This window comes from Somniosus microcephalus, chromosome 11 (assembly GCF_052327205.1).
Source record: "Somniosus microcephalus isolate GS21.2 chromosome 11, FLI_Smic_1.0, whole genome shotgun sequence".
Taxonomy (NCBI): Eukaryota; Metazoa; Chordata; class Chondrichthyes; order Squaliformes; family Somniosidae; genus Somniosus; species Somniosus microcephalus.
This window is the reverse complement of record NC_140997.1, coordinates 223,709,366-223,732,810: the sequence shown is the minus strand read 5'-3', so window position 1 is coordinate 223,732,810 and position 23,445 is coordinate 223,709,366. Positions and strand designations below refer to the sequence as shown.

At 47.5% G+C, this 23,445-nt stretch overlaps 1 protein-coding gene across 3 annotated transcripts in view; it reads right to left on the bottom strand.

The window, feature by feature from the left end:
- Positions 1-2,015: 2,015 nt before the first annotated feature.
- Positions 2,016-23,445, bottom strand: part of sema3b (sema domain, immunoglobulin domain (Ig), short basic domain, secreted, (semaphorin) 3B) — a 435,650-nt gene continuing 414,220 nt past the window's right edge. For all 3 annotated transcript variants that reach the window (XM_086002040.1, XM_086002039.1, XM_086002041.1), the window contains 3 exons: positions 22,373-22,428; positions 13,530-13,669; positions 2,016-8,128 (listed from right to left, as the gene is read on the bottom strand). In XM_086002040.1, coding sequence (XP_085858166.1) covers positions 7,688-8,128; positions 13,530-13,669; positions 22,373-22,428 — 637 coding nt within the window. In that variant the 3' untranslated portion in view covers positions 2,016-7,687. The remainder of the gene's footprint in view (positions 8,129-13,529; positions 13,670-22,372; positions 22,429-23,445) is intronic.

The window sequence follows — 23,445 nt, the reverse complement described above, 5'->3', positions numbered from 1 at the left end:
TTGGTCTCCTTACCTAAAGAAGGATATACTTGCCATAGAGGGAGTGCAACGTAGGTTGACCAGAATGGTTCCTGGGGTGGGGGGATTGTCCTATGAGGAGAGATTGAGTAGACTAGGCCTATATTCTCTAGAGTTTAGAAGAATGAGAGGTGATCTCATTGAAACATACACAATTCTTACAGGGCTTGACAGGGTAGATGCAGGGAGGATGTTTCCCCTGGCTGGGGAGTCTAGAACCAGGGGTCACAGTCTCAGAATAAGGGGTCAGCCATTTAGGACTGAGATGAGGAGAAATTTCTTCACTCAGAGGGTGGTGAATCTTTGGAATTCTCTACCCCAGAGGGCTGTAGATGCTCAGTCGTTGAGTATATTCAAGACAGAGATCGATAGATTTTTGGATATTAAGGGAATCAAGGGATATGGTGATCGGGCGGGAAAGTGGAGTTGAGGTCGAAGGTCAGCCATGACCTTATTGAATGGTGGAGCAGGCTCGAGGGGCCGAATGGCCTACTCCTGCTCCTATTTCTTATGTTCTTTTTAGGATTGGTGACCAAAAGCTTGGTCAAAGGGGACGGTTTTAGGGAACATCTTAAAGGGAGAGAGAGAGGCGGAGAGGTTTAGGGAGGGAATTCCACAGCTTAGAGTTAGCACCAGTTATATTTTCCATGTCAACATAAAGAATTTGGACATTCACTAATGAGGTTATGGTCATTTAGTTTGCTCAGTAGACGCCATACTGATACTTTAAGAACTTGCATTCATGTACTACCTTATTGTGCACTCAGGATGTTCCAAAGTGCTTCACAGCCGACGAATTACTTTAGAAGTGCAGTCACTGTTGTTACGCAGGTGAACACAGTACATAATTCACACACAGCAAGGCCTCAAAGAGCAATGAATGACCAGTTAGTCTGTTTTTGGAGGCAGTGGTTGAGGATGAATGCTGGCCAGGACACTAGGGAGAACTCCCTGCTCTTCTGCAAATAGTGCCATGGGAAGGTGACCGTCCAGCTGAACAGGTAGATGGGACCTGGGTTTAATGCCTCATCCAAAAGACCACCAACAATGCAGCACTCCCCCACGATCGCATGGAGGTGTCCTGGAGTGGGGCTTGAACCCATGACCTTTCAACTCAGAAGGAAGAGTGTCTACCAACTGAGCCAATCCATCAATTTTATATCTTGCAGTACAACTCCTGTAACATGTGTAGTGTGAATTGAGTAAGGTATACCCAACATGGCAGAGAGTCAATAGTTGAGAGATCAGTGTCCCATGAAGCCCCAGTTTGAAAACTGCTCCCTTTTTTTGGCGGGGGGAGGCTATTCTAACCCATCTCTCTCACTCCTGAACGGGATAAAGAATAAACCTGTTATGTGCTGTGTGATCTCCCTCTCACATCTAGCCTTCAACCTCTCTCTCTGACACAACTTCCCACCCTGTATTTTATTGATAAGTCTGTGTTCTTCTGAACTTTCCTTTCTTGCTCCATCTGATCTCTAAATAATCCATCCTCCCCCCCACCCCCCGCCGCTCCTTACATCCTCACTGAGTTGGAATCAAGACTAAATCTTCTACGAAAACTCATTCTATCCGAAGACCTCCAAATCATGGAGCTATTTACTTCCATCAATCTTCCCTTTGCCCTACAATCTACAAGCTTTTAAAGCCCAACCTTGCCACTATCTAATCAGCACTGCTTGATATAGCTCATCTTCTCTCCTACTCTTTTAAACCTTGATGTTATAAGAACATCAGAAATAGGGGCAGGAGTCGGCCATTCAGCCCCTCAAGCCTGCTCCGCCATTCAATGAGATCACGACTGATCTGATCTTGGCCTCAACTCCACTTCCCTGCCCACTCCCCTTTGGCTGATACCTCAGATGGGTTTCGAAAAGGCTCAAGTATCCCCACAATTAACGGGTCTCCATATATGTCTACCATGCCAGGTTTTACATGTTGGGTTATTCATGATGGTCTGCTGCAGACTATAAACAAGTCAATATCAGATTTGTGTGTTCAGTGTTATGATAAAACTTTATTAACAGAAACTTTAGACATTGATACGAAATAATTAAATACCACATCACTGTCTGCACAGTATTGAAAAGGCAGGTGTATTCCTTAAGCCACCGTATATTGAAACCAAGGGACTATGCTTCAGAGCCTGACAGTTTACATAATCTTTGGTTTAAGACCGAGAGTTTTGACGAAATATGGAAAGGTGTTAGTGAGTATTTTAGTATCATCCATTAATATCACCATTAGACCGTTGCATATTAGTTGATGCTATGCACAAGTGTTAGGCCTGGGGATGAGAATAAACTACTGCAAACGGATCTTGATGCGATGGGAGAATGGCTCCGTGTTTGACAAATAGCATCTAACTTAGATAAATTGCACCCTCCGTAAACCTGAGCTCATCCAAAACTCTGCTGCCCGTATCTTAACTTGCACCAAGTCCCGACAGGGAGGGGTACAGAACTGAAAGGCTGTTGAAAAAAAGTGAAAAGATCTTAAGCGGTTTTGTACACAATTCTCTTAAGATTCACGAGCAATGCCGTGAAGTGATAGCCAAAGCAAACAGGGTACTGTATTAGGTTGCATCGTCAAGACGATTCAATATTTAAAAAAAAACACACCATTTTGTCCTTGTACAAGACTTAGAATACGGTGTCCAGTTTCAGTCCCCTCAACCGGTTGGTGATATAGAGGCTTTGGAACAGGTTCAGAGGCGGGCCACAAGAATAAAACACCTCAGTTACCCAGATAGGCTTAACGGCAGAAGCTAGGCCCAGTTACTTTAGGGATGTGTAGACTCTGGAGCAATCTGATAGAGGTGTTTAAAATAATGAATGGACGAGGCGGCGCAAATATTGACAAATTATTTCAATTAGATAGATTAGGGAGGACCAGGGGTCATGCGTGTAAGTTACACAAGGGCAGAACTAGGTTAGATGTCAGGATGTTCTGTCTTTTCCCCAGAGGATGGTAGGCCTCTGCAACAAGTTACCGTCAAAAGGGAGCTGGACCTCTTCCTGGCTGGGGCAGAGATCACAGAAACCCAAAGGTAGGTGGAATACTAAGTAATATAAATCATGGACAATATCATCTCCCGGACTAGTTTGGATTGCAATTTTCCAGATATCACCCCCCACTACCCCCCCCCACCCCCCAAATTGGACTTGAACATTTTTAATCTGCTTTTTTTGCCTCTCCCGGAAGATTACATGGCTGTTGGTGGATGGGTTACTATGAATCGCAATGCTGATGGCATCACAAATGTGTGGGGCTCAATGGACCAGATGGTCTTTTCCTATCCATCATTACCATTTGTTGGTACAGAGCATCTAGGGGAGATCGGCTGGCTCAGTGGTTTAGAATGCTGTGCTATCCTTATTGAGACCTTCAGATAAAGCCAGACAGAAGGGCACAGGCTAGGCAGCCTTGTGCGCTATAATGCTATTGTTTCAAGTGCGAGACTCAGGTTTAAATGTAGGCCAGGCAGAATGATAGATGGCGCAGTGACCTTTCACCTCCAACACCCAGGTTCAAATGCAGTCGAGACAGAAGAGAAAGGTCATCTCTCTCGAATGAGGATTTGCAGTGGGTAAGAAAAGTGCTCACTCTGCTCATCGAAGATGCAGGTCCTAACTGAATATGGAGATACTGGAACAACGTGATCCAGCTCCTGCCGAATACCCGATCCCCCTCCCCCTCCCCCCCCCCACCTGCTTGCTTAGTTTGAACTTCAATGTTCTGTTTGATCCTGAGCTGTGCTTCAAACCCCACTTCCTGTCCATCACCGAGAATGCTTACTTCCAGCTCCACAACATCATCCATCTCTGTCCCTACCTCACACCCCCCCCACTGAAATCCTCATCCATGTTTCTACTACCTCCAGGCTTGTCTTCTCCAACAACCCTCTTCACTGGCTTCCCAAGCTCCGGACTACACAAACTCCAACCTATCCAAAACTCTGCCATCTCCCTTCTGTCCCCCACCAAGTCCCCCTGGTCCATCACCCCATCCTCAATCCCTTCTATAGTCTTGCTCCAATCCTTCTTGTACAACCTCCGCTCCTCCAGCCCTTGTATTCCATCCTATGCTCTTTGGTCCTCCCAATTCCAGCCTCTTGTTCATCCCCACTCCCTCTGCTCCATCAATGATGAAACAGCACTCTTGGCCTCCCTAACTCCCCAACGCGCACCCCTACTCCCATCCTCACCGCACCCCACCCCCCCAACCTTGCTACTTCTCCAGCTGCCCTTAAAAGTGGTCTTAAAACCTCTTTGCTAAGCTTGTTTTTCAGTGCTTTCAAGTCTAAAGACTCAAGTTTTGGTCAAATCCAAACCAGGCAGAGGTAAAAGGTCACTGGCCATAACGATTTGTTGGAACGTTAGCGCGGTGCCTGATTAACTGCCTCTAAAAGGGAGGATTTCCTCTGAATGCAAATTGGTAGCAAAATCCAAAACTCATTTTTCATTCGGACGGCCATGATTTCACTACAAATAATGCAGCGAAATGGTGCTCCCACGTCTTTAGCACATTTTAAAGCCTCTTTCAGCATGGGGCTGACACTACTTTTCCTCTTGAGCGCAACACATCCAGAAATAATTTCTGTCACTAATTTCATGAGTACAAATGACTCTGGGGAACCAAATTTCTCAGCCAAGTACATTTTGGATCTAAACACAGAATTCATATCACAAGATAATTACGGCTGAGGAAGGCCATTTGGCCCATATTAGTTCATCCATCCATAGTGACCCTGAAGGTCCCCCATTGCAGCATCCAACTGGTTTTAACCTATGCCCCTAGTTCTACTCTCGTGATTTAGTTCAAAGTAGTGCACAGAGAGAGAGGAACACAGACAGAGAGAGAAATTGAAAGAGAGAGAGACAGCGACCAAGCGAGAAAGACAGGCAGAGAAAGAGAAAGAGAAACAAAGAAATCCAATGGACCAAACTACCTCCCTCTCCCCCATTCACTTCCGAGATTACAATGCCAAACTACTTCCCATTCCCTCTCGAGAGCGAGAGACAGAGACAGACAGTGAGACATGAGAGAGATGTATACAGTCGGACGCAGACACACTGAGAGGAAAAAACAAGGCTAGAGGCAGAGTGAGAGATAGAAAAAAACAGTAAAAGAGGGCGGGAGGGCTTCTATTAAATAACTATGAAACCGATGTCAGGAAATCTCTGTTGATTTTAGAAGAGTCTTATTTAACCCTCTCACCCAAGTTTCAGTTTTAGCTGGTTGTGCTTTTTGCTATTATTTTATTAAAATCGAAAACATAATTATGCCCCTTTTTCTCATTGGGTTGAGAGGGTTGTCCTATGAGGAGAGATTGAGTAGAATGGGCCTATATTCTCTGGAGTTTAGAAGAATGAGAGGTGATCTCATTGAAATATACAAGATTCTGAGGGGGATTGACAGGGTAGATGCTGAGAGGTTGTTTCCCCTGGCTGGAGAGTCTAGAACTAGGGGGCATAGTCTCAGGATAAGGGGTCGGCCATTTAGGACTGAGATGAGGAGGAATTTCTTCACTCAGAGGGTGGTGAATCTGTGGAATTCTCTACCCCAGAGGGCTGAGGATGCTGAATCGTTGAGTATATTCAAGGCTGAGATCCACAGATTTTTAGACTTTAGGCGAATCAAGGGATATGGAGATCGGTTGGGAAAGTGGAGGTTGAAGATCAGCCATGATCTTCCTGAATGGCGGAGCAGGCTCGAGGGGCCTACTCCTGCTCCTAATTCTTATGTTCTTGTTCCACCCACTCGCCTCAGCTCTTTGTGAGAATGCAGCATTTTCCATTTGAACCTTGTCTCATCCACCCACCCCTCCCCCTTGCTTCGGGCCTAGTCTCCCGCCCCCATCCAATTCCCCGCCACTTGCACCCACCCCATACCTGCCCAGATTTAGCGTCAGCAAGCAAGCACCAAGTCACCGGCTGCTCTTAGCGCAGGTTTTAGTCCTCTTCCTTCAGCTGAAAGCCTCTTATTTCAGGTAATTATTAATACCAAAGCAGAAATACCAATACTACACGGGTTAGTCCCACATTCAGCTAATCGCTGTGCACACACAACTTGCCTCGAACCTACGTTTTAGTGATCAAAAACAGTTTATTGGAAACATGTAATTAAAAACAGTGACAGTTTAGTACCTCAACACGTAACACAAATTGTACCTCACAAATAATACGGTACTCGTCACTTCCCCCTCGACATTCATTATATAACCCAACGGAAAGCTCACAAGGTGTTGGCTGCAATTTTTCTCGGCACGGGCTTAAATCTTGCACTCGAAGTGGTGATTATACGTAAGTAACCTTTTGACTTTTTGACCTTGCTCATGATGACGAACTTGTCCTCTGCTCTACACTCTAGACTAGTTACCCGTCTGATTGGACCCCAACCCCCACCCCTCTTCTCCTCCCCCCCCCCCCCCCAGGCACTGGGGTAACATATGCTGACACATAAAGCAGGGGGGGGGGGGGGGAAGGAAGGAGAACCACTCCTGTTCGCTTATGATGACTTTGACTAACTCATCCCAAAGTCTTCCGCCTTCCTTTCACAAAATCGCCAATGTTGCATCCGTGTTCAAATAAGCAGATTCATAAAAGTTCAGTCTCTTGTCAATCCTGATGCCGGGCTCGAGTACTTTTCAAGGCACTTTCTCCCAAGTGTTTTTTTTACATGTGCGTGGTGTTGCTTTACAGTTACTGTGTTGTACATTCATCAGGAGTGGATTGAATTGAGATCTGGCTGGCTCCAATGTCCAGAGCATGGAGTGGCGAAACGTGAAAGATTGAGCAAACTTTGCTATTATACAATACGATGCCAGCTTTAACAAGCGACAGACATGAAGTGTAGCAGCAAGTCCCAGAGGCACCAATACCTTACGATAGGGTCAAACCAAAAGAAAAGAAGAGAAAGTTTCACTAGAGCATCACCTTCTTCAGGAACTCTCCAAATCTTCTATTAACCCTTTTCAGCCCATATATTTCCAAAGCTAAACAATATTTAGGTCATTCTATCTACTGTAACTCGACTGTGTTGACTCTGAGGCACCAAAGCCAAGCGCACGTTGACAAGGTGCCACGTTGTCCAAGGGCACTGATTCAAGAGTATTCAGTGACGGGGATGTTTTACCAACTTCCCCACTTACGATGCCACCTTGCACTGTGAAATGTTGCCAGTATTTGGATTATGTGAGCCACAAAGGGTTAAAAACTCTTGGCCAGCCAGCAAGTCTTGATCTCCACACTGTCCGTCTTTAGCCTCTTATGGGCAATGTTCATTTTGTAAAACCATACCTTGACAGAGTTGGAAAGAGGGAGAGACTCTCCCAAGGCACTAGATGCATCTATCATGAAGCCCAAAGGGACAGAACAAGCCTCCCAAGACCTAGGAGATTGCTGGCAATCCTAATAAGCCCTAGTACTTATTATTGCTATCCACAGCCTTGAATATAAGAAGTAATTCCTACACACTAGAACATAAAGTGATGGTTGTTAGTGTCATAGTGGTTTCAATAGTGAGAGAAGTGCCCTTTCACTCAGTGGTTCATGTAAACATTGTGCAGAGAAGGTTGGGGCAAGGCACACCTACTGGGCATCACCTCAGTCCTTGCCGTCACTCCCAGGATTGTTTCATCAATTGTTTTCCTTTCCTTTCCTCAAAATCACTGCACAACGGCGCTGCGGGGAGCCCTTTCAGCGCGCGGCAGGTCGTGCGTACGGCGATTCCGCCCCTTCCTCACTTCCTGCAGGTGCTTCCACTTGGTCGGCAGGTTGCGGGCCGAGGTCCTCTTGTGCTTGGGCTGCTTGCTCCTGCGCCTCCACACCTGCGCGCAGATCTCGTCCACCGTCTTCAGGCTGGGGTGGTCGATGAGCTGCAAGAAGTCGCGGTACCACACCTTGTGGTTGGGGACGGTCCCGGGCAGGTCCTTGCGCAGGAGCTCGTCGGCCTGCTCCAGCCCGATCACCTCCAGCGAGATGTGCATGAGGGTCTGGGTGAAGTCGTGCTCCATGGAGTGGCAGAAGAAGGTGCCGGCGTTCTTGCGTTGGATGCTCCGCAGCAACAAGCCTCGGTCGGTCTTAATGATGTGTTCATCTAACTGAACCTGCAAGTAATAAAACACACACAACGTGAATAGAGAATACCTTCTCCGAGCAAATTGGAGGAAAAACAACTTGGGCTGGATTTTCATTGAGGAGGCGGGACGACAACTTTCGGGGTTGCAGTCCCGCCTCCATCAAGTTCTAGCCAACCCACGCGGTTTTGACTTGATGCCTTGTTGAGCCCGCCCAGCGGGCTCAGCAGGCCAATTAAGGGCCACCTGGCAACAGGTGATGTCACAGATTGATATTTCATCTGTCAAGACCTTTTGACAGATGAAATATCAGCGTTTGACAGCACACTGACAATCTGTACTCCAGGTTAATTCCTTCCTCTCAGGATGATTTAGAGATCTCCCCAGAACAGAAAGCTGAATGCTGGAACTTTTGACAGCTGGCGGCCATTTTGCTTTCTGTGCCGGTGAGATGAGGGACTCCCGAGACCTGAAGGAAGGAAGGCTGTAGAGGTTAGTAGAACTTCTTTAAACACTTTACACACACTAAACACACTTACCTCTGCACTCATGCACCCATCACTCGCCTGAACACCGGACATCTCAAACCCTCCAAGCCCTTCATCCCGACGGCCCGCCTCGCTAACTTGGCGTGGTTTGGAGCCGTCGGGAATCCCACATTTCAACAATAAAAATAGGGATTAGGCTAAAAGCTGCCTAACGGGCAATTAATTGGCACTAATCTCCTTCCCGCCTTGGGGAGGCGGGCCCCAGCACGGGTCGGGGACCCGCCTCCTTTGAAACTGGCATGGAAGCGGGTTGGGGGTGGGATGGGTTCGTGCCCCCCCCCCCGATTTCAGGATTTTAAACCCCCACACGCCTCCAATCCCGACTCCATGGCCCAATGAAAATTGAGCCCCTTGTATTTATATAGCGCCTTTAACATAGTAAAACGCGCCTTGGGACGTTTTACTAAGAAATTTGACACCGAGCCACATAAGGGGATATTAGGATAGGCAACCAAAAGCTTGATCAAAGAAGTAGGTTTTAAGGAGCGTCTTAAAGGAGGAAAGAGAAGTAGAGGGGTGGAGAGGTTTAGGGAGGGAACTCCAGAGCTTAGGGCCTTGTCAGCTGAAAGCACAGCTGCCAATGGTGGAGCGATTAAAATCGGGGATGCGCAAGAGGCGTGACTCAAGTGCAACTTTCTGTCTCGTCAACGGTCTTGTGTTTGTGTTTTTTAGATTCACCTTTTTGCGCCTGTAAAAACCAGTGTACCACATAATGAGGTTAGAAGGCAACATTTTCTTGGATAAGCACGGTGGCATAGTGGTTAGCACTGTTGCCTCACAGCGCCAGGGACCTGGGTTCGAATCTGACCTCGGGCGACTGTCTGTGTGGAGTTTGCACATTCTCCCCGTAATTGCGTGGGTTTGCTCCGGTTTCCTCCCACAGTCCAAAGATGTGTGGGTTAGATTGATTGGCTATGATAAATTGACCCTTAGTGTTAGGGGGATTAAATACGTGGGGTTACGGGGATCGGGTGGGATATGTGTCGGTGCAGGCTCGATGGGCTGAAATGGCCTCTATCTGCACTGTGGGGTTTCTGTGATTCTGTGAAACATGATTATTAGCGGCTAAAGATTTTAAGAAATCTGTTATCATCAATAAGGGGATATCGCTGGTTAGGAATCAGCTGGAATACTGTGCCCAATTCTGGGCACCACACTTTAGGAAGGATGTCAAAGCCTTGGAGAGGGTGCAGAGGAGATTGACCAGAATGGTACCGGGAATGAGGGACTTCAGTTACATGGAGAGACTAGAGGAGCTGGGGTTGTTCTCCTCAGAGCAGAGAAGGTTAAGGGGAGATTTAATGGAGGTGTTCAAAATCATGAGGGGGTTTGTTAGAGTAGACAGAAAGGCTGCGATTTTGTTCACCTTGGCGGGTCCATGGCGGGAGACGTCGGTGGCGGGTCCTGACCCCACTACTGGCTCCATCCCGTTGTGTAGAATGAATTTCCCTTGATGGGGCTTGTTAATCCCGCCCTGTGCGTTTCCCGGCCAATTAGAGGAAGCGGGTCTGGTGATGTCATTTGATGACACATCATCAGCCGGTTTCCTTAAAGGGACCATGGCCAAATTTATTTTGACATTTGTGCGGTCAGTGTTCTACAGCATTGAGGTGCTGCAAACACTGACAAGCACGGCACAGAGGCACAGGGCTGCACCCAGGCTCTCCCATGACACCTTCCATATGCTTATGGAGGGAGTTACAGCACGCAGGGAGGTTCTCTTCCCTTCCCATGGGCGGAAGAGACCTCCCCAGGAGATCAACACAGCCTGGTTGCACATTGCACAGAAAGGCAGAAGCAGGGATGTGGTCAGGAGGACCTGGGTGCAGTGCCACAAATGTTTCAATGACCTCAGTAGATCACGAACGTTAGTACAAAGCCACACTCAACCTCATCCTGCTGTGCCTCTCATCACATTCCCATCACTCTGCCTTCCCTACCCTACTCCTGCACATCCTTACTCACACCAACTTACCTTGCACCTTCACCCATCCCTCTCTATCTACATTATCACTTCCCCATCTCACCAGCCACCCCTCACACTCACCCTCATCCTAGTGCAATCATACCAACTAACAACACACAGGGGTAGGCACTTGGGTGTTTTATGCAATGTGAAGTTTTATGCAATGTGAAGTTTTATGTGAAGTTTCTGTGAATGTGGTGTCAAACATTGAAACCTTTATTTTCAACACTTTGCGTTTTTGGACAGATTTGTGTGCACCTTTGGAAGTGGCTTAGTGAGTTGTAGTGAATGGTGAGACATAACGGTACCCCCCGCAATGGTGATGAGTGTGAAAGGAATGGCTTGGGCATTGTAGGGATACTTTATGTTGTTGGTGTTGGGTGGTGCCAACCTGGTGTATCATGTGGCAGCCAGGATGTACAGTGTCAAGTGAAGTAAATCTGGCCAATGCGAGGTCATCCCTGGCCTCCCGGGTAGCAATGTGATCGGGTACTGATGCCCTGTGTCCTGTGCAGTATCAGGTGATTGCGGAGAAGGTTGGTGTTGTTGTTGGTGCTGCTGGTGTGCCTGGTGCTGCTGGTGTTGGGGCTGATCATGGTGGGATTCTGAGGACCAAGGTGAGAGAGTATAAAGGGCACCCATGCTGATAGAATAGATGGCAGGTGAAGTAGAGATGACAGAAGCGATCTGTCAATGGTGAGAGAAGTAATGAGGTCAGACTGGATGGAGACTTGTGTAAAGACTTGCAGCATGGTGAATCTGTTGTGGAAATGCAGTGAGGAAGAGCTTGTGGCTGAGGGAAGATATCTCTAAGGTGGGAGCTTTTACTTTATATTTGAAGCCGTCAACTCAACAGCTGATTCAGTGGCCACTGAACTCCCGCCTCAGCTTGACAGACGTGGTCCATGACCACCGAGGACCCCGTGGGCGAGTTGTCAAATGCGCTGAAAATCATTCTTAAGTGGCTCGAAACAAGCCAGAATTACCTGAATTGGGACCCCCACTGCTGCAAGTTGGGTCTGCTCAGCGCTGACAGACCCGACATTGGGACAGGCCCGCTGTGAAAAAAAAACACTTTCCCACCCGACCCGCCACCGATCTTGCCCGCTGACGCCCCCCCCGCTGCAAAATTCTGGCCAGAGAAACTGTTTCCATTGGCAGGAGGGTCGGTGACCAGAGGACTCAGATTGAAGATAACTGGAAAAAACTCTAGGAGGGAGATCAGAGGAGGAGAATTTTTTTATTCTCAACGAGTTGTCATAATCTGGAATGCGCTGCCTGAAAGGGTGGTGAAAATAGATTCAATAATAACTTTCAAAAGGGAATTGAAAAGGAGAAATTTGCAGGGCTACGGGGAAAGAGCGGGGCGGGGGGAGGGGTGGCGGTGGTAAGTGGGACTAATTGGATCGCTCTTTCAAAGAGCCGGCACAGGCACAATGGGCCGAATGGCCTCCTTCTGTGCTGCGTGGTTCTATGAGATGGGCTGCACTACAATCAAATTAAATTGGAATGTAAAATGGGTGGGAATCAAGTTTAGGAGAAACTGGAGTGGTTGCTAAGCAGATGATGTCACAACAGGGTAACTCCTTTTTCTAAAGCAATGACTAGCACTCCCAATTGTTAAACTAGGTTTCCACGCAATCATTTATTTTAAATTCATTTTTGCTGGATAGCAATCACTCACCCAGTAATGATTTAAGTGCAAGAGATGATTTCAAATGGAGATACCAACCCAAAGCTTGCAGTCACCTGGGTATTTGCATATTTAACAGAAATGGCCCAATCCAGCAAAGCTAGCGACACTGGGAAGAGGAAAAACAAAGTGAAAAGACAGGAGATTGAAAGGGATATACAGACAGGGAGCTCCACCGAAAGAGGCAGGCAAATAGACGTAGAGAGGGAAGGAATGAAAGAAAGGCAGAGATGGAGATAAAAAGACGGGGGAGGCGGGGGGCGATTTTAACCCTACTCGCTCAGCAGAAACCTGGCGGCTGGGGCAGTTAAAATCACCCCGGCTCTTACCTGTCCGAAAGCCGCCATGATCGCAACATCTGCAATTTTAACCCGCTCTCTTGAGCAGGCAGCGAGGACAGGCGCCCGGAGCCAACGGAGGGGTCCTTCTTTACATATGCATGTTGCAGACCGATGACATCATTGAGACCAACGTTCCTTTTAAGCTGCGCGGCCGCGTCCCGTGCAGCTGGTGGGCCGGCTTTTAAATGCAAAAACTGCGGATGTGCGGATTTTTTGAATGGGCCGTGCGGCCCCTTAAAGGGGCTGCAAATAAAATTTAGAAGGAACATTGATTGAGACCCAACTGTAATTTTAACGCTGGCCTGAGTGGGGAATCCACCTGGAGTTCAAATCTGGGTCTGAGTGGGTGAAAGAGATTTAAAGAAAAACAGAGAGAGAGAGAAAGACAAATAGAAAGAAAGACCAATTTAAAAGGTAACAGAGAGTGATCGAGAGAAAATTAGAGATAAAGTGAAATGGAGAGAAAGCAAGAAAGGAAGAAGTCTGTAGAGAAGGGACAATGGGGAAAAAAAAGAGACACAAGAATCGAAAAGCAGCAAACAAATGGCCCAAGGAGTTAAGTGAGACAGAAAGAGCCAAGACTAGTTGCAAGGTAACGACAGGGAGGTCCAGTGGACGAGATCTTGGGTCTGCGTAGAAAATCCACATAAGGGAACAGGAAATGTTTGAAATTCTGATGGATTGCATTTTTATTTCTGTTCAGTAAACAAGGTGCGTTTTGAGGTTTAGGAGTGTCCAGAAAGACACACAGAAATGCAGCTTAAAGGTCAATATCTGATCGGTATCTGGGAATGGGGGCCAGGATAGTTGGTTTTTGCGTACAAACATGGAGGATATTTTCCCGTTGGCTGATCCTAATTAGCACCTGGGGAATTGTGCGTACCTCATCTCTTGGACTTCCAGGGCGCTTCTGGAATGTCCAGGTGACCTGGGCTTGCAGGGATTTGGGGATGCACTCCAGAAACGTGCTGCTGCCCTCCACCCCATACAGCTTCTTTTCTGTTACCCTGTGACGATGGCGATCTGTAAAAAAAATGAAGTGTCAGGAGTTAAAGAGATAACACAATGGAATCCAACGACATTGTACCCCATCCTGAATCATAGAATAGCACAGCACAGAAGGAGGCCATTCGGCCCATCGAGTCTGCGCCGGCTCTTTCGAAGAGCAATCCAGTCAGTCCCACTCCCCCGCTCTTTCCCCATATTCCTGCAATTTTTTCTCCTTCAAGTATTTATCCAGTCCCCTTTTGAAGGCTGCTATTGAATCTGTATCCACCACCCTATCAGGCAGTGTATTCCAAATCCTAACCACTCGTTGTGTATGTAGCCTGGCGAAATGGAGCAGCACAGGACACGAACTTTCGTTTTTGGGTTTTTTTATTCTGTATTAATAACTTGGGTCTAGGTTTAGGATGAAATTGTAAATACATAAAACACAGTCGACAAAATACGGCAGTGGCTTGCCCAACTCTCCTCAGAGCACACCCCCCACGCTGGATCTAGAAAATGGAGGCTGTGAAGAAAGGGGAGGTTCCTTTGGCATCACATGGCCTTACCCATAACCCTTTTCTCCTTTTTTCAAATTCTAAAGGGGAAAATGAACCGCGCCATCTAGTGGACTTAAATATTCACTGCATTTTCCCACTTGGCTACATTCTCCCCTGCTTTAAAGTCAACGTCCTCGGTGACTTAGCACCCGTTTTTCACTTCTTTTACAGCTTCTCGAAAAAATGCAGTACCCAGACTCGATAAAACATGAGAGAACACCTCAGGACTGAGTGAGACTGCATTACAGGCTGACTGAGGCAAATGGTATGGGTTAGGGTTTACCCCAGCATTGGCTCTTTTAGTTCTGCGAGGAGCCGGAATGGGTACCTCAACCTCAGTCCCACACTCAGAAGGATCTGAATGCTCTGGCTCAGAAACAGCCTCTGATTCCTGTACATCTTGGGCGTTACCAACAGGATCATTGTTTACTTTTTCCTCCTGAGTTAACTCTGGATAGGTGACTTCCTCTACCACAACAAACTCAGTATCAGAGGGCTCTGGCAACGATTCTGTCAAGAGTGACAGGGGGTACGGTGACAGGGGACTTGGTTCTCGTCCGCCTAGGCTCAGGGACAGGGGTAACACATGGCCTAAGATTAACTCTATGGACCCTTTTTAAAGGACCGCCCTCTACAGGCTCAACTGCATGTGTAGTACCCTGTACCTCCACCACTCTGTACACAGTAGGACCCCACGCATCCTGAATTTTGTTCCTACCCAAAGGCCTGTGTCGTAAGTATACCAACTGACCCACCTCAATGGTTGGACAGTACACTTTGTCTTTGTTAAGTTCAATTCTTTGAGCTGATTTCTTTTCAGTGTACTCTCTTGCCCTTGCATGTGCCTCCTTCAAACGCTCTTGGTGGACAACCAACCACTCATGTTTCTTGTCTAACACTTGCTCCTGACCTAATAAAGCATCTACAGGAAGGTGTGGATGAACCCCGAAAAGCAGATAGTACGGTGAGTAGCCAGTCGTAGCATGGGGTGTTACATTGTAGGCATACACCAACTCAGATAAGTGCTCAGGCCAGCGGCGCTTCTTTTCTGGAGGCAGTGTACGCAAAAGATCATGTAAAGATCTGTTGAATCTCTCACATTGAGCATTTCCTTCTGGGTGGTGTGGGGTAGTGCGGGTTTTCTTTACACCATAAAGCTTACACAGCTCGGCAATGATTTCACTCTCAAAATTTCGACCTCTGTCTGAATGCAATCTTTCTGGGACCCCATACTTCATGAACCACTCTTTGAGAAGGACTTTTGCCGTGGTATCAGCCTTTTGGTCCCGAGTAGGGAAGGCTTGTGTGAATTTAGTGAAAACATCGGTCACCACTAACACATTCTCACGACCATCGGAGGCCGGTTCCAGCATGGTGAAATCTACAGCAACTACTTCAAGGGGCCGGGAGGCTAGAAATGATTTCATAGGGGCATGTATCTTGGGGTGGGGCATTTTTGTCAAAACACACCTCTCGCATTTCTTGACCCACTGTTCCACATCCCCATACATCCCAACCCAAAAACATCTCTGTCTCAAAAGGTTCTGTGTGCGCTCTATTCCCTGATGGCCCATACGATCATGCACACCTTCAAGCACGACTTCTTTCAAACAAGAGGGCAGTAGTAGCTGGTGACACTCACCAACATGGACATCCTCGATTACACGGTACAACAAACCATCTTGCTCACAAATACGGGGCCACTGCTTTAACGTGGATAATACTAGCTTGGATAACTGCGACCTCTCCTTGTAAGTTGGCCTTCGCTGCTCACCCCAAAACTTCCTAAACATGCTGAGGGTGGGGTCTGTGTCCTGAAACTTACGTAGTTCCTCTTTAGAGTAACCGGGAAGTGTTGGTGTGTTACCCTGCAACTCACTACGCTCAGTACTTTCTTCTGCGTCCGAAACACGGATCTGTCTGACTTTACAGCACTTGACTCCTGCTGTCCCTAAGTCTGGTCCTAGAGCTGTTCCCTTGTGAGTGACATTACATATGGCCACACAACCATCATAGTCCGCATCCCCACTGTCTGACTCGGGCTCCCCTGCTAACGGCTGCCTAGAGAGGGCATCTGCTGCTGCATTACAGCGGCCTGGGCGGTACTTGACGTCAAAGTCAAAAACAGCTAATTGAGCCACCCATCTTTGCTCAACAGCACCTAACTTAGCTGTAGAAAGGTGACACAGGGGGTTGTTATCTGTTATGACAGTGAACTTGGAACCTAGAAGGTAACCTCGAAATTTCTCTGAAACAGCCCATTTGAGGGCGAGGAGCTCTAGTTTCATACTGCTGTAGTTTCTGTCATTTCTTTCAGCATTACGGAGCCTCCTACTGGCATATGCTATCACTCTCTTCCTATCTCCCTGCTGCTGGTGGAGGATGGCACCTAATCCTAGGTTACTGGCATTCGTCTCTACAATAAAAGGCTGAGTGAAATCTGCGTAACCTAACACTGGAGCACTGATCAGCTTTTCTTTCAGCTGTTCGAAAGCAGCTTGGCACGCCGCTGTCCATGAACCTTCAAACAACCGTTTTGCTTTTGCTCGGCTGTCTTCCCTAAGGCATGCATTGACTACGTCATGGAGAGGGCCAGCTCGTTTAGAAAAATCCTCAATGAACCTCCTGTAATAACTACAGAAACCAAGAAATGACCTCAGATCTTTGACTGTACTGGGGACCGGCCACTTCTTTACGGCGGCAATTTTCTCTGGATCTGTCCCTATACCCTCCCCTGAAATTTGATGCCCAAGGAACCTGGCTTCCTGCTGCAGGAAGTGACACTTTTCAAGCTTTACTTTCAAACCTGTCTCTTTCAGTCGTCTTAGAGCTGTCTCAAGCCTCTCTAAATGGTCCGGGAAGGTCTGAGAGAACACAAGGATGTCATCTAAATACACTAATAGGATGTGGAACACTAAGTCGCTCATAGTCGCTTGCATAAGTCGTTGAAAAGTCGCAGGTCCATTACAGACACCAAAAGGCATTCTGAGGTACTCAAAAAGGCCAAAAGGAGTTGTAAAAGCAGTCTTAGGCCTGTCACTTTCACGAACAGCAACCTGGTGGTACCCACTTGCAAGATCAATGGTCGAGAAGAACTTTGCACCATGAAGGGCATCAAAACTCTCGTCAATGCGGGGCAAAGGAAATGCGTCACGTCTGGTTTTTGAGTTTAGTTTCCTAAAGTCAACACATAGTCGTATGTCTCCATCAGTCTTACGAACTACCACTATGGGTGAAGCGTATGAACTATTGCTCTCCTGGATGACACGCTTTCTTAAAAGCTTAGTGATGTGGTCCCTCACCTCTTTGTACAGTGTAGGTGGGATACGACGGTATGGCTCTGTAACTGGTGCGTCATCTACCAAGTTAATCTCATGCTCAACTTTATCAGTGTAGCCTAGGTCCTCATCCTTAAAAGCAAATACTTCCGAATACCTGGCTAAAAGTGCACCTAACTCTGCTTGTTGGCCCTGTGTGCCACCTATGTGTAGTTTGTCCAAAAGCAACTGAATGTCTTTGTCTGTCATCTGTCCTTCTTGTCTGCCAACAGTTACTTCCTCTGTGTCAGCGGAGATGCGTTGAAATCGCACCTCACAGGAGTCCTTGTCTACACACTCTGCCTGAGTCGGAATACCAAGCCTGGTCCTGGGGTTTAACCACACATCCTCCTCAGAGAAATTTACCACCTGCACTGGAAATAAATGTCCCTTTGATTCAACTAGAGTGGGGACAACTACCAGGCCACCTGGCAATGGTGTGTTACCTGGCTCCAACAGCATTTTAGTGCTGCCACCTGACTGAGTTTTAAGTCCCTTTACGTAGACTGTAGCTATGGAAGACGCAGGCACATGTACAGCACCCCTACCAGCTACACGGACAGAAGATGACTTTGGAGTGATGTTACACTGTTGTACTTGCTGAAATGCTTCCCTCCAATCTGAATCCAACTTTCCCCCTAGAGTAGTGTCAAACTCAGCATGAACTAGTTGTCTGCATCGGCTGATGATGTTCATACCAATAAGACCTGGTGCTGCAGGCTGTGACTGCTGATGCTCTTTGACTACCAGGAAACCACATTCGGGTAAGGTTATGCCCATAGTTTCAACGTCTAACTCAAGGTAACCCAAGTAGGGAATGTCCAACCCGTTGGCGGCAGTGATCTTAAGCCACCCGGTTGTAGGCAGCATATCCTCATCCCTCCCAAGTAAGTGCTCTCTGAAAAAAACTTCAGTAATAGTGCTGACTTGGCTCCCGGTATCCAGTAAACAGTTAGCAGTAACCCCCCCAATCTTGAGATCTACTACTGGACATTTACCTACTGCACGGTCAAGAAATCTGTCACGAATACCAGTACTGTTCTGAGAGCCTGCAGGTTTTCCTCGCATTGCCCGGCTCATGGCAATCGAGGGAGTTAGTTTTCCTGCACCCCAGCCAGCATTGGTGGATGTGTTTGCTACCTCGTGCTTCTGAGGACACTGTTTGGCAATGTGCCCCGCCCCGTTGCACTTAAAGCAAATAGGCTGACCTTCATCAGTGAACTTTGGCTTGGCTCTAGGTTTCCCAACCTTGTCATTACCCGTGTTTTCCTTCTGTAGAGCAAGACCCCGTACTGCCTCTGTTAGTTCCCCGATAGCTTTACCCTGTTCCGCCACCACTTTAAGAACATCCTGTAAAGTGACAGCCTGGCTGCCTGGTACCCCAATGGCAGAACACTGAAGATCCCTCCCCGTACTGTCACACACTACATTCTTGCTCTTTGCAACTTTAGTGCTACAGGGCTGGTCTTCTAAGGACCATAAGACAGCTTCCTCACGTACATCGAACAGGGTAGACTGGGGGTTGTCTCGTACAAACTTGCGCAACTCTCTCCGGAGTGAGGGATCTCTAACACCATCAACAAATCTGTTTCTGACAACCCGTTTTGTGTCCGGCACAGCATCAGGTGATTGCTTTACCAAAGTTCTAATAATCTGAGAGAGTGCATGTGAGTATTCTTGGAAACCTTCACCCTCTTCTTGCTTGCGTCCATAGAAAGTTTCTAACAGCTGGGACTCACTGCGTTTTTCGGTGAAAGCCCCCCTTAGGTAACTGAACAGGTCACTGGGCTGCTTAGACTCTCCACCCAACCGTAACCTAATTTCCTGTAGGGCTGCCCCCCTCAACAAAGATCGAATGAAATCTACCTGCTCTGCAGGAGTCTGATCTCTAGCTCGTAGTACACTTTCAACCTCTTCAATGAACTCATCAACTGAACGACTATCTTTAGATACCTCACCACTGAATGGTTGGATCTGACGCTCTCTGGGTACATACACATATGACTTGGTTGCCCCATTACCTAGAGTGGCAATAATTGCCATTGCTTGGTCATGGGTTTTTTTCAACTCTGAAATCTGTGCCTTGAGTTGATCTATCTGGTTGCCCTCACCCACACTCGAGGTATTGTCCTCACCATCCAAATTGTGAGCTCCACCCGCCTCCTCAGGAGGGTCTAACATTTTGACTCAGTTCACAAGTCCCTGACAGTCACTGAATGGGATGGCCGCTGTGACGATTCTTCTCCAATGGTGTCCCTCCTCGGTGCCTTGATGGGTCCTCTCCCAGATTGGTCCTGGCGCCCTCTGGATCCCGTCTGTCTGGTCTGGTCCTCCTTAGCAACCCCAGGCAGCACTCTCCGTCCGTCTCCAGGTCCACTTGGCACCACACCGCTCTTCCCCCACTGCCGTATTTTATGTAACTTTCCCAAACCTGAGAAACTCCAAGCTAACAGACCCCACTCCTGGTACCAAAATGTGTAGCCTGGCGAAATGGAGCAGCACAGGACACGAACTTTCGTTTTTGGGGTTTTTTATTCTGTATTAATAACTTGGGTCTAGGTTTAGGATGAAATTGTAAATACATAAAACACAGTCGACAAAATACGGCAGTGGCTTGCCCAACTCTCCTCAGAGCACACCCCCCACGCTGGATCTAGAAAATGGAGGCTGTGAAGAAAGGGGAGGTTCCTTTGGCATCACATGGCCTTACCCATAACCCTTTTCTCCTTTTTTCAAATTCTAAAGGGGAAAATGAACCGCGCCATCTAGTGGACTTAAATATTCACTGCATTTTCCCACTTGGCTACATGTAAAAAAGTTTTTCCCCCTGTCGCCTCTGGTTCTTTTACCAATCACCTTAAATCTGTGCCCTCTGGTTATCGACCCTTCAGCCATCGGAAACAGTTTCTCTTTATTTACTCTATCTAAACCCTTCATGATTTTAAACACCTCTATCGAATCTCCTCTTAGCCTTCTCTGCTCATGGAACCATTCTAATAAGTCTTTTCTGTACCCGCTCCAAAGCTTTCACGTCCTCCCAGAATTGGACACAATACTTCAGCTGGGGCTGAACAAGTGTTTTATATTGGCTTAGCATAACTTCCTGGCTTTTGTACTCTGTGCCTCTATTTATAGATCCATATGACTCACATAGTGAAAAATGGTCTGGTGCAGTATCGTCAAGACCCACTGTAGCTGAACTCGAATGCAGCATAAACAGGGCTATTCAGCAATGATAGAAACGGGCTGCGGTAATGTAAAAAGAGTAGAAAGGTAAACAGCCAGTTCCTTTCAGCTTGGTGTCTGGCTGTAAGGGGGTTCCTCTGATGCATTCTGCAGAGGGGTGACCAGCCAGTGTCCCTGGTCCCCATCGCTCGTCAGTGGCTCGCGTTGGAAAGCTCAAATGCGTGGACAACAAGTAAGCACTGGACTGCAATTCCCTGCTAACCCTCATTGCGGGCGCTCACACACGGGGCAATGTTCCCTGTAAGCTGTGCGGCCGCACAGCGCTCCAGGGACCCCGCGCAGTCGGCTTTTCAATGCAAAAACCACGCCAAAAAAATTACAGGGAAAATTGACATGGGGGGAGGGGCAATTTTAACCTAACCCGCCCCTTGGGAAACTGACGGGATCGGGTGCAACGATGGGTTTACACCCCACCCGATTTTATTCTTGAAGTCAATAAAGAGTAATATTGGGCAGGGTGTAAAATTGACATTTCACCCAATTCCATGGGTTTCCTGCCAAGCGAGTTCGGTTCAAATTACCCGCAGAGACTAGGCACTCGGGTCAAGGTAGCGGAGGGCTGCCCATCAAACTCTACCCCAGCATCAGCCCGAGCCTTCAGAAGAAGAGCGAATTGAAGAGGAAATTAAATTATTTTAAAACTACCAAACGAGTATTCACAACCTCAGGACGTCCCAAAGCCAATGAAGACACTGTTGTACTGTATGAAACGCAGCAGCCAATTTGCGCACAGCAAGGTCCCACAAACAGCAATGTGATGATCTGTTTTAGTGATGTTGGTTGAGAGATAAATATTGGTCAGTGTAATGTATGTACCTTTAAGGGGGAGAACTACTTTTTACAGCTCATGTATACTGTAGTACCGGCAGTGACCACACCTGTATATAACGTTGAGTAGTAATCTGTACAGTTCAGTTGCAGTCTGAGCCACGTTGAGTAAACACCGTTTGTACCGTTCTCCGCAGTCTGTGTCTGATTATACACGGACATAACAGTCAGGACTCATCTTAAATATTGGGGAGGAGACCTCTGCTCGTCTTCAAAATAGCGCCCTGGGATCTGTTACGTCCACCTGAGAGCGCAGACGTGGCCTTGATTTAACATCTCATTCAAAAGACGGCACCTCCGACAGCGTAGCACTCCCTCAGTACAGGAAACTCTCTTTTTACCGGCACCTAAATAACCGGAAATCTCTCTTAACCGGCAAAATTCAGGAGTAGGTTCAGGTAAGTTTTACTTCATATTAGTGGCCATGTAACCGGGGTTCCTGCACCTGTTGCCATGCAACAGGGACGCCTGGATCTGTGGCCGTGTACGGGGCTCTCGTACCTTAGTAAGTATACCTCTCTGTAATCTGGACTTTTTGATCAACCGGCACCACGCCAGTCCCGTCGGTGCCGGATAAAAATGAGTTTCCTGTACTTGATTTTTGTGCTCAAGTCTCGGGAGTGGGACTTGAACCCACAACCTTCTGACTCACAGAAAAGGGCGCTACCACTGAGCCACTGTTACATACATATCTATTTCTCTTCATTGCTGTTCAGAGACATAATCCCAAACAAGTGTAGTTTCTGAACTCCAATCTAGAACAAGATGATCAATATATATGAACGTACCTCCAGAACACAGGGTGTTAGGGTCTCCATTCCTCACATCTTGACGCCGAAATCGCCTGTGAAGAGACACGAACGTTAGAAAGACTTAGCCTGTCTCGTAGAAATATCTCAAAGCTCCGCACACAATGAATTACTTTCTGAAGTGCAATGATTGTTATGTAGACAAAGGCGACAGACAGTTTTCACACAGCAAGATCCCACAAACAGCAACTGAATGGATGACCACTTAATCTGGATTTGGCGGCACTGGTTGAAGGAGGAAGGCTGGCCAGGCCAGCGGGAGGACTCCCTGCTCTTCTTTCAATAGCGCCATGGGTTCCAAGGTCTCCACCTCAACCACCAGAACAGGCACACAGGACCTTGGTTTATCGGCTCACCCAACGGACAAACCTCCAACAACGCAGTGCTCCGTCGGTACTGCACCTGGATTGTATGCCCAAACCTTGCAATGGGGCTCCAACACACAAACCTCTGGCCTAGAGGCAGGAGTACTATCAACTGAGCCAAACTGACACATTTCAGCAATGATTTCCCAATATTCATGATCAATGTGATGGATATTTAAAATGGAATGATAGACGTAGAAACCTCATTTCATGCCAGCCTCCTGGGGCTATTTGCTCCCTCACTGCTGCTGTATGCAGTTGGCCATCGAAAAGCATATTCATGCTATGTTGGTGGGCCTGGATGGAGCATTTTCCATTAAAGTCCATTGTTTTAGGGTGGGGAGGAGTTTTACTTTCCTGCATGAATGTTCCCAAAAGGAGAATCTGTCAGGTGTATATTCACAGAAATCACAGAAACCCCACAGTGCAGATAGAGGCCATTTCGGCCCATCGAGCCTGCACCGACACGTATCCCACCCGATACCCGTAACCCCTACACCAACACATATCCCACCCTATCCCCGTAACCCCACGTATTTAATCCCCCTAACACTAAGGGTCAATTTATCATAGCCAATCATCCTAACCCGCACATCTTTGGACTGTGGGAGGAAACCAGAGCACCCGGAGGAAACCCACGCAAACATGGGGAGAATGTGCAAACTCCACACAGACAGTCACCCGAGG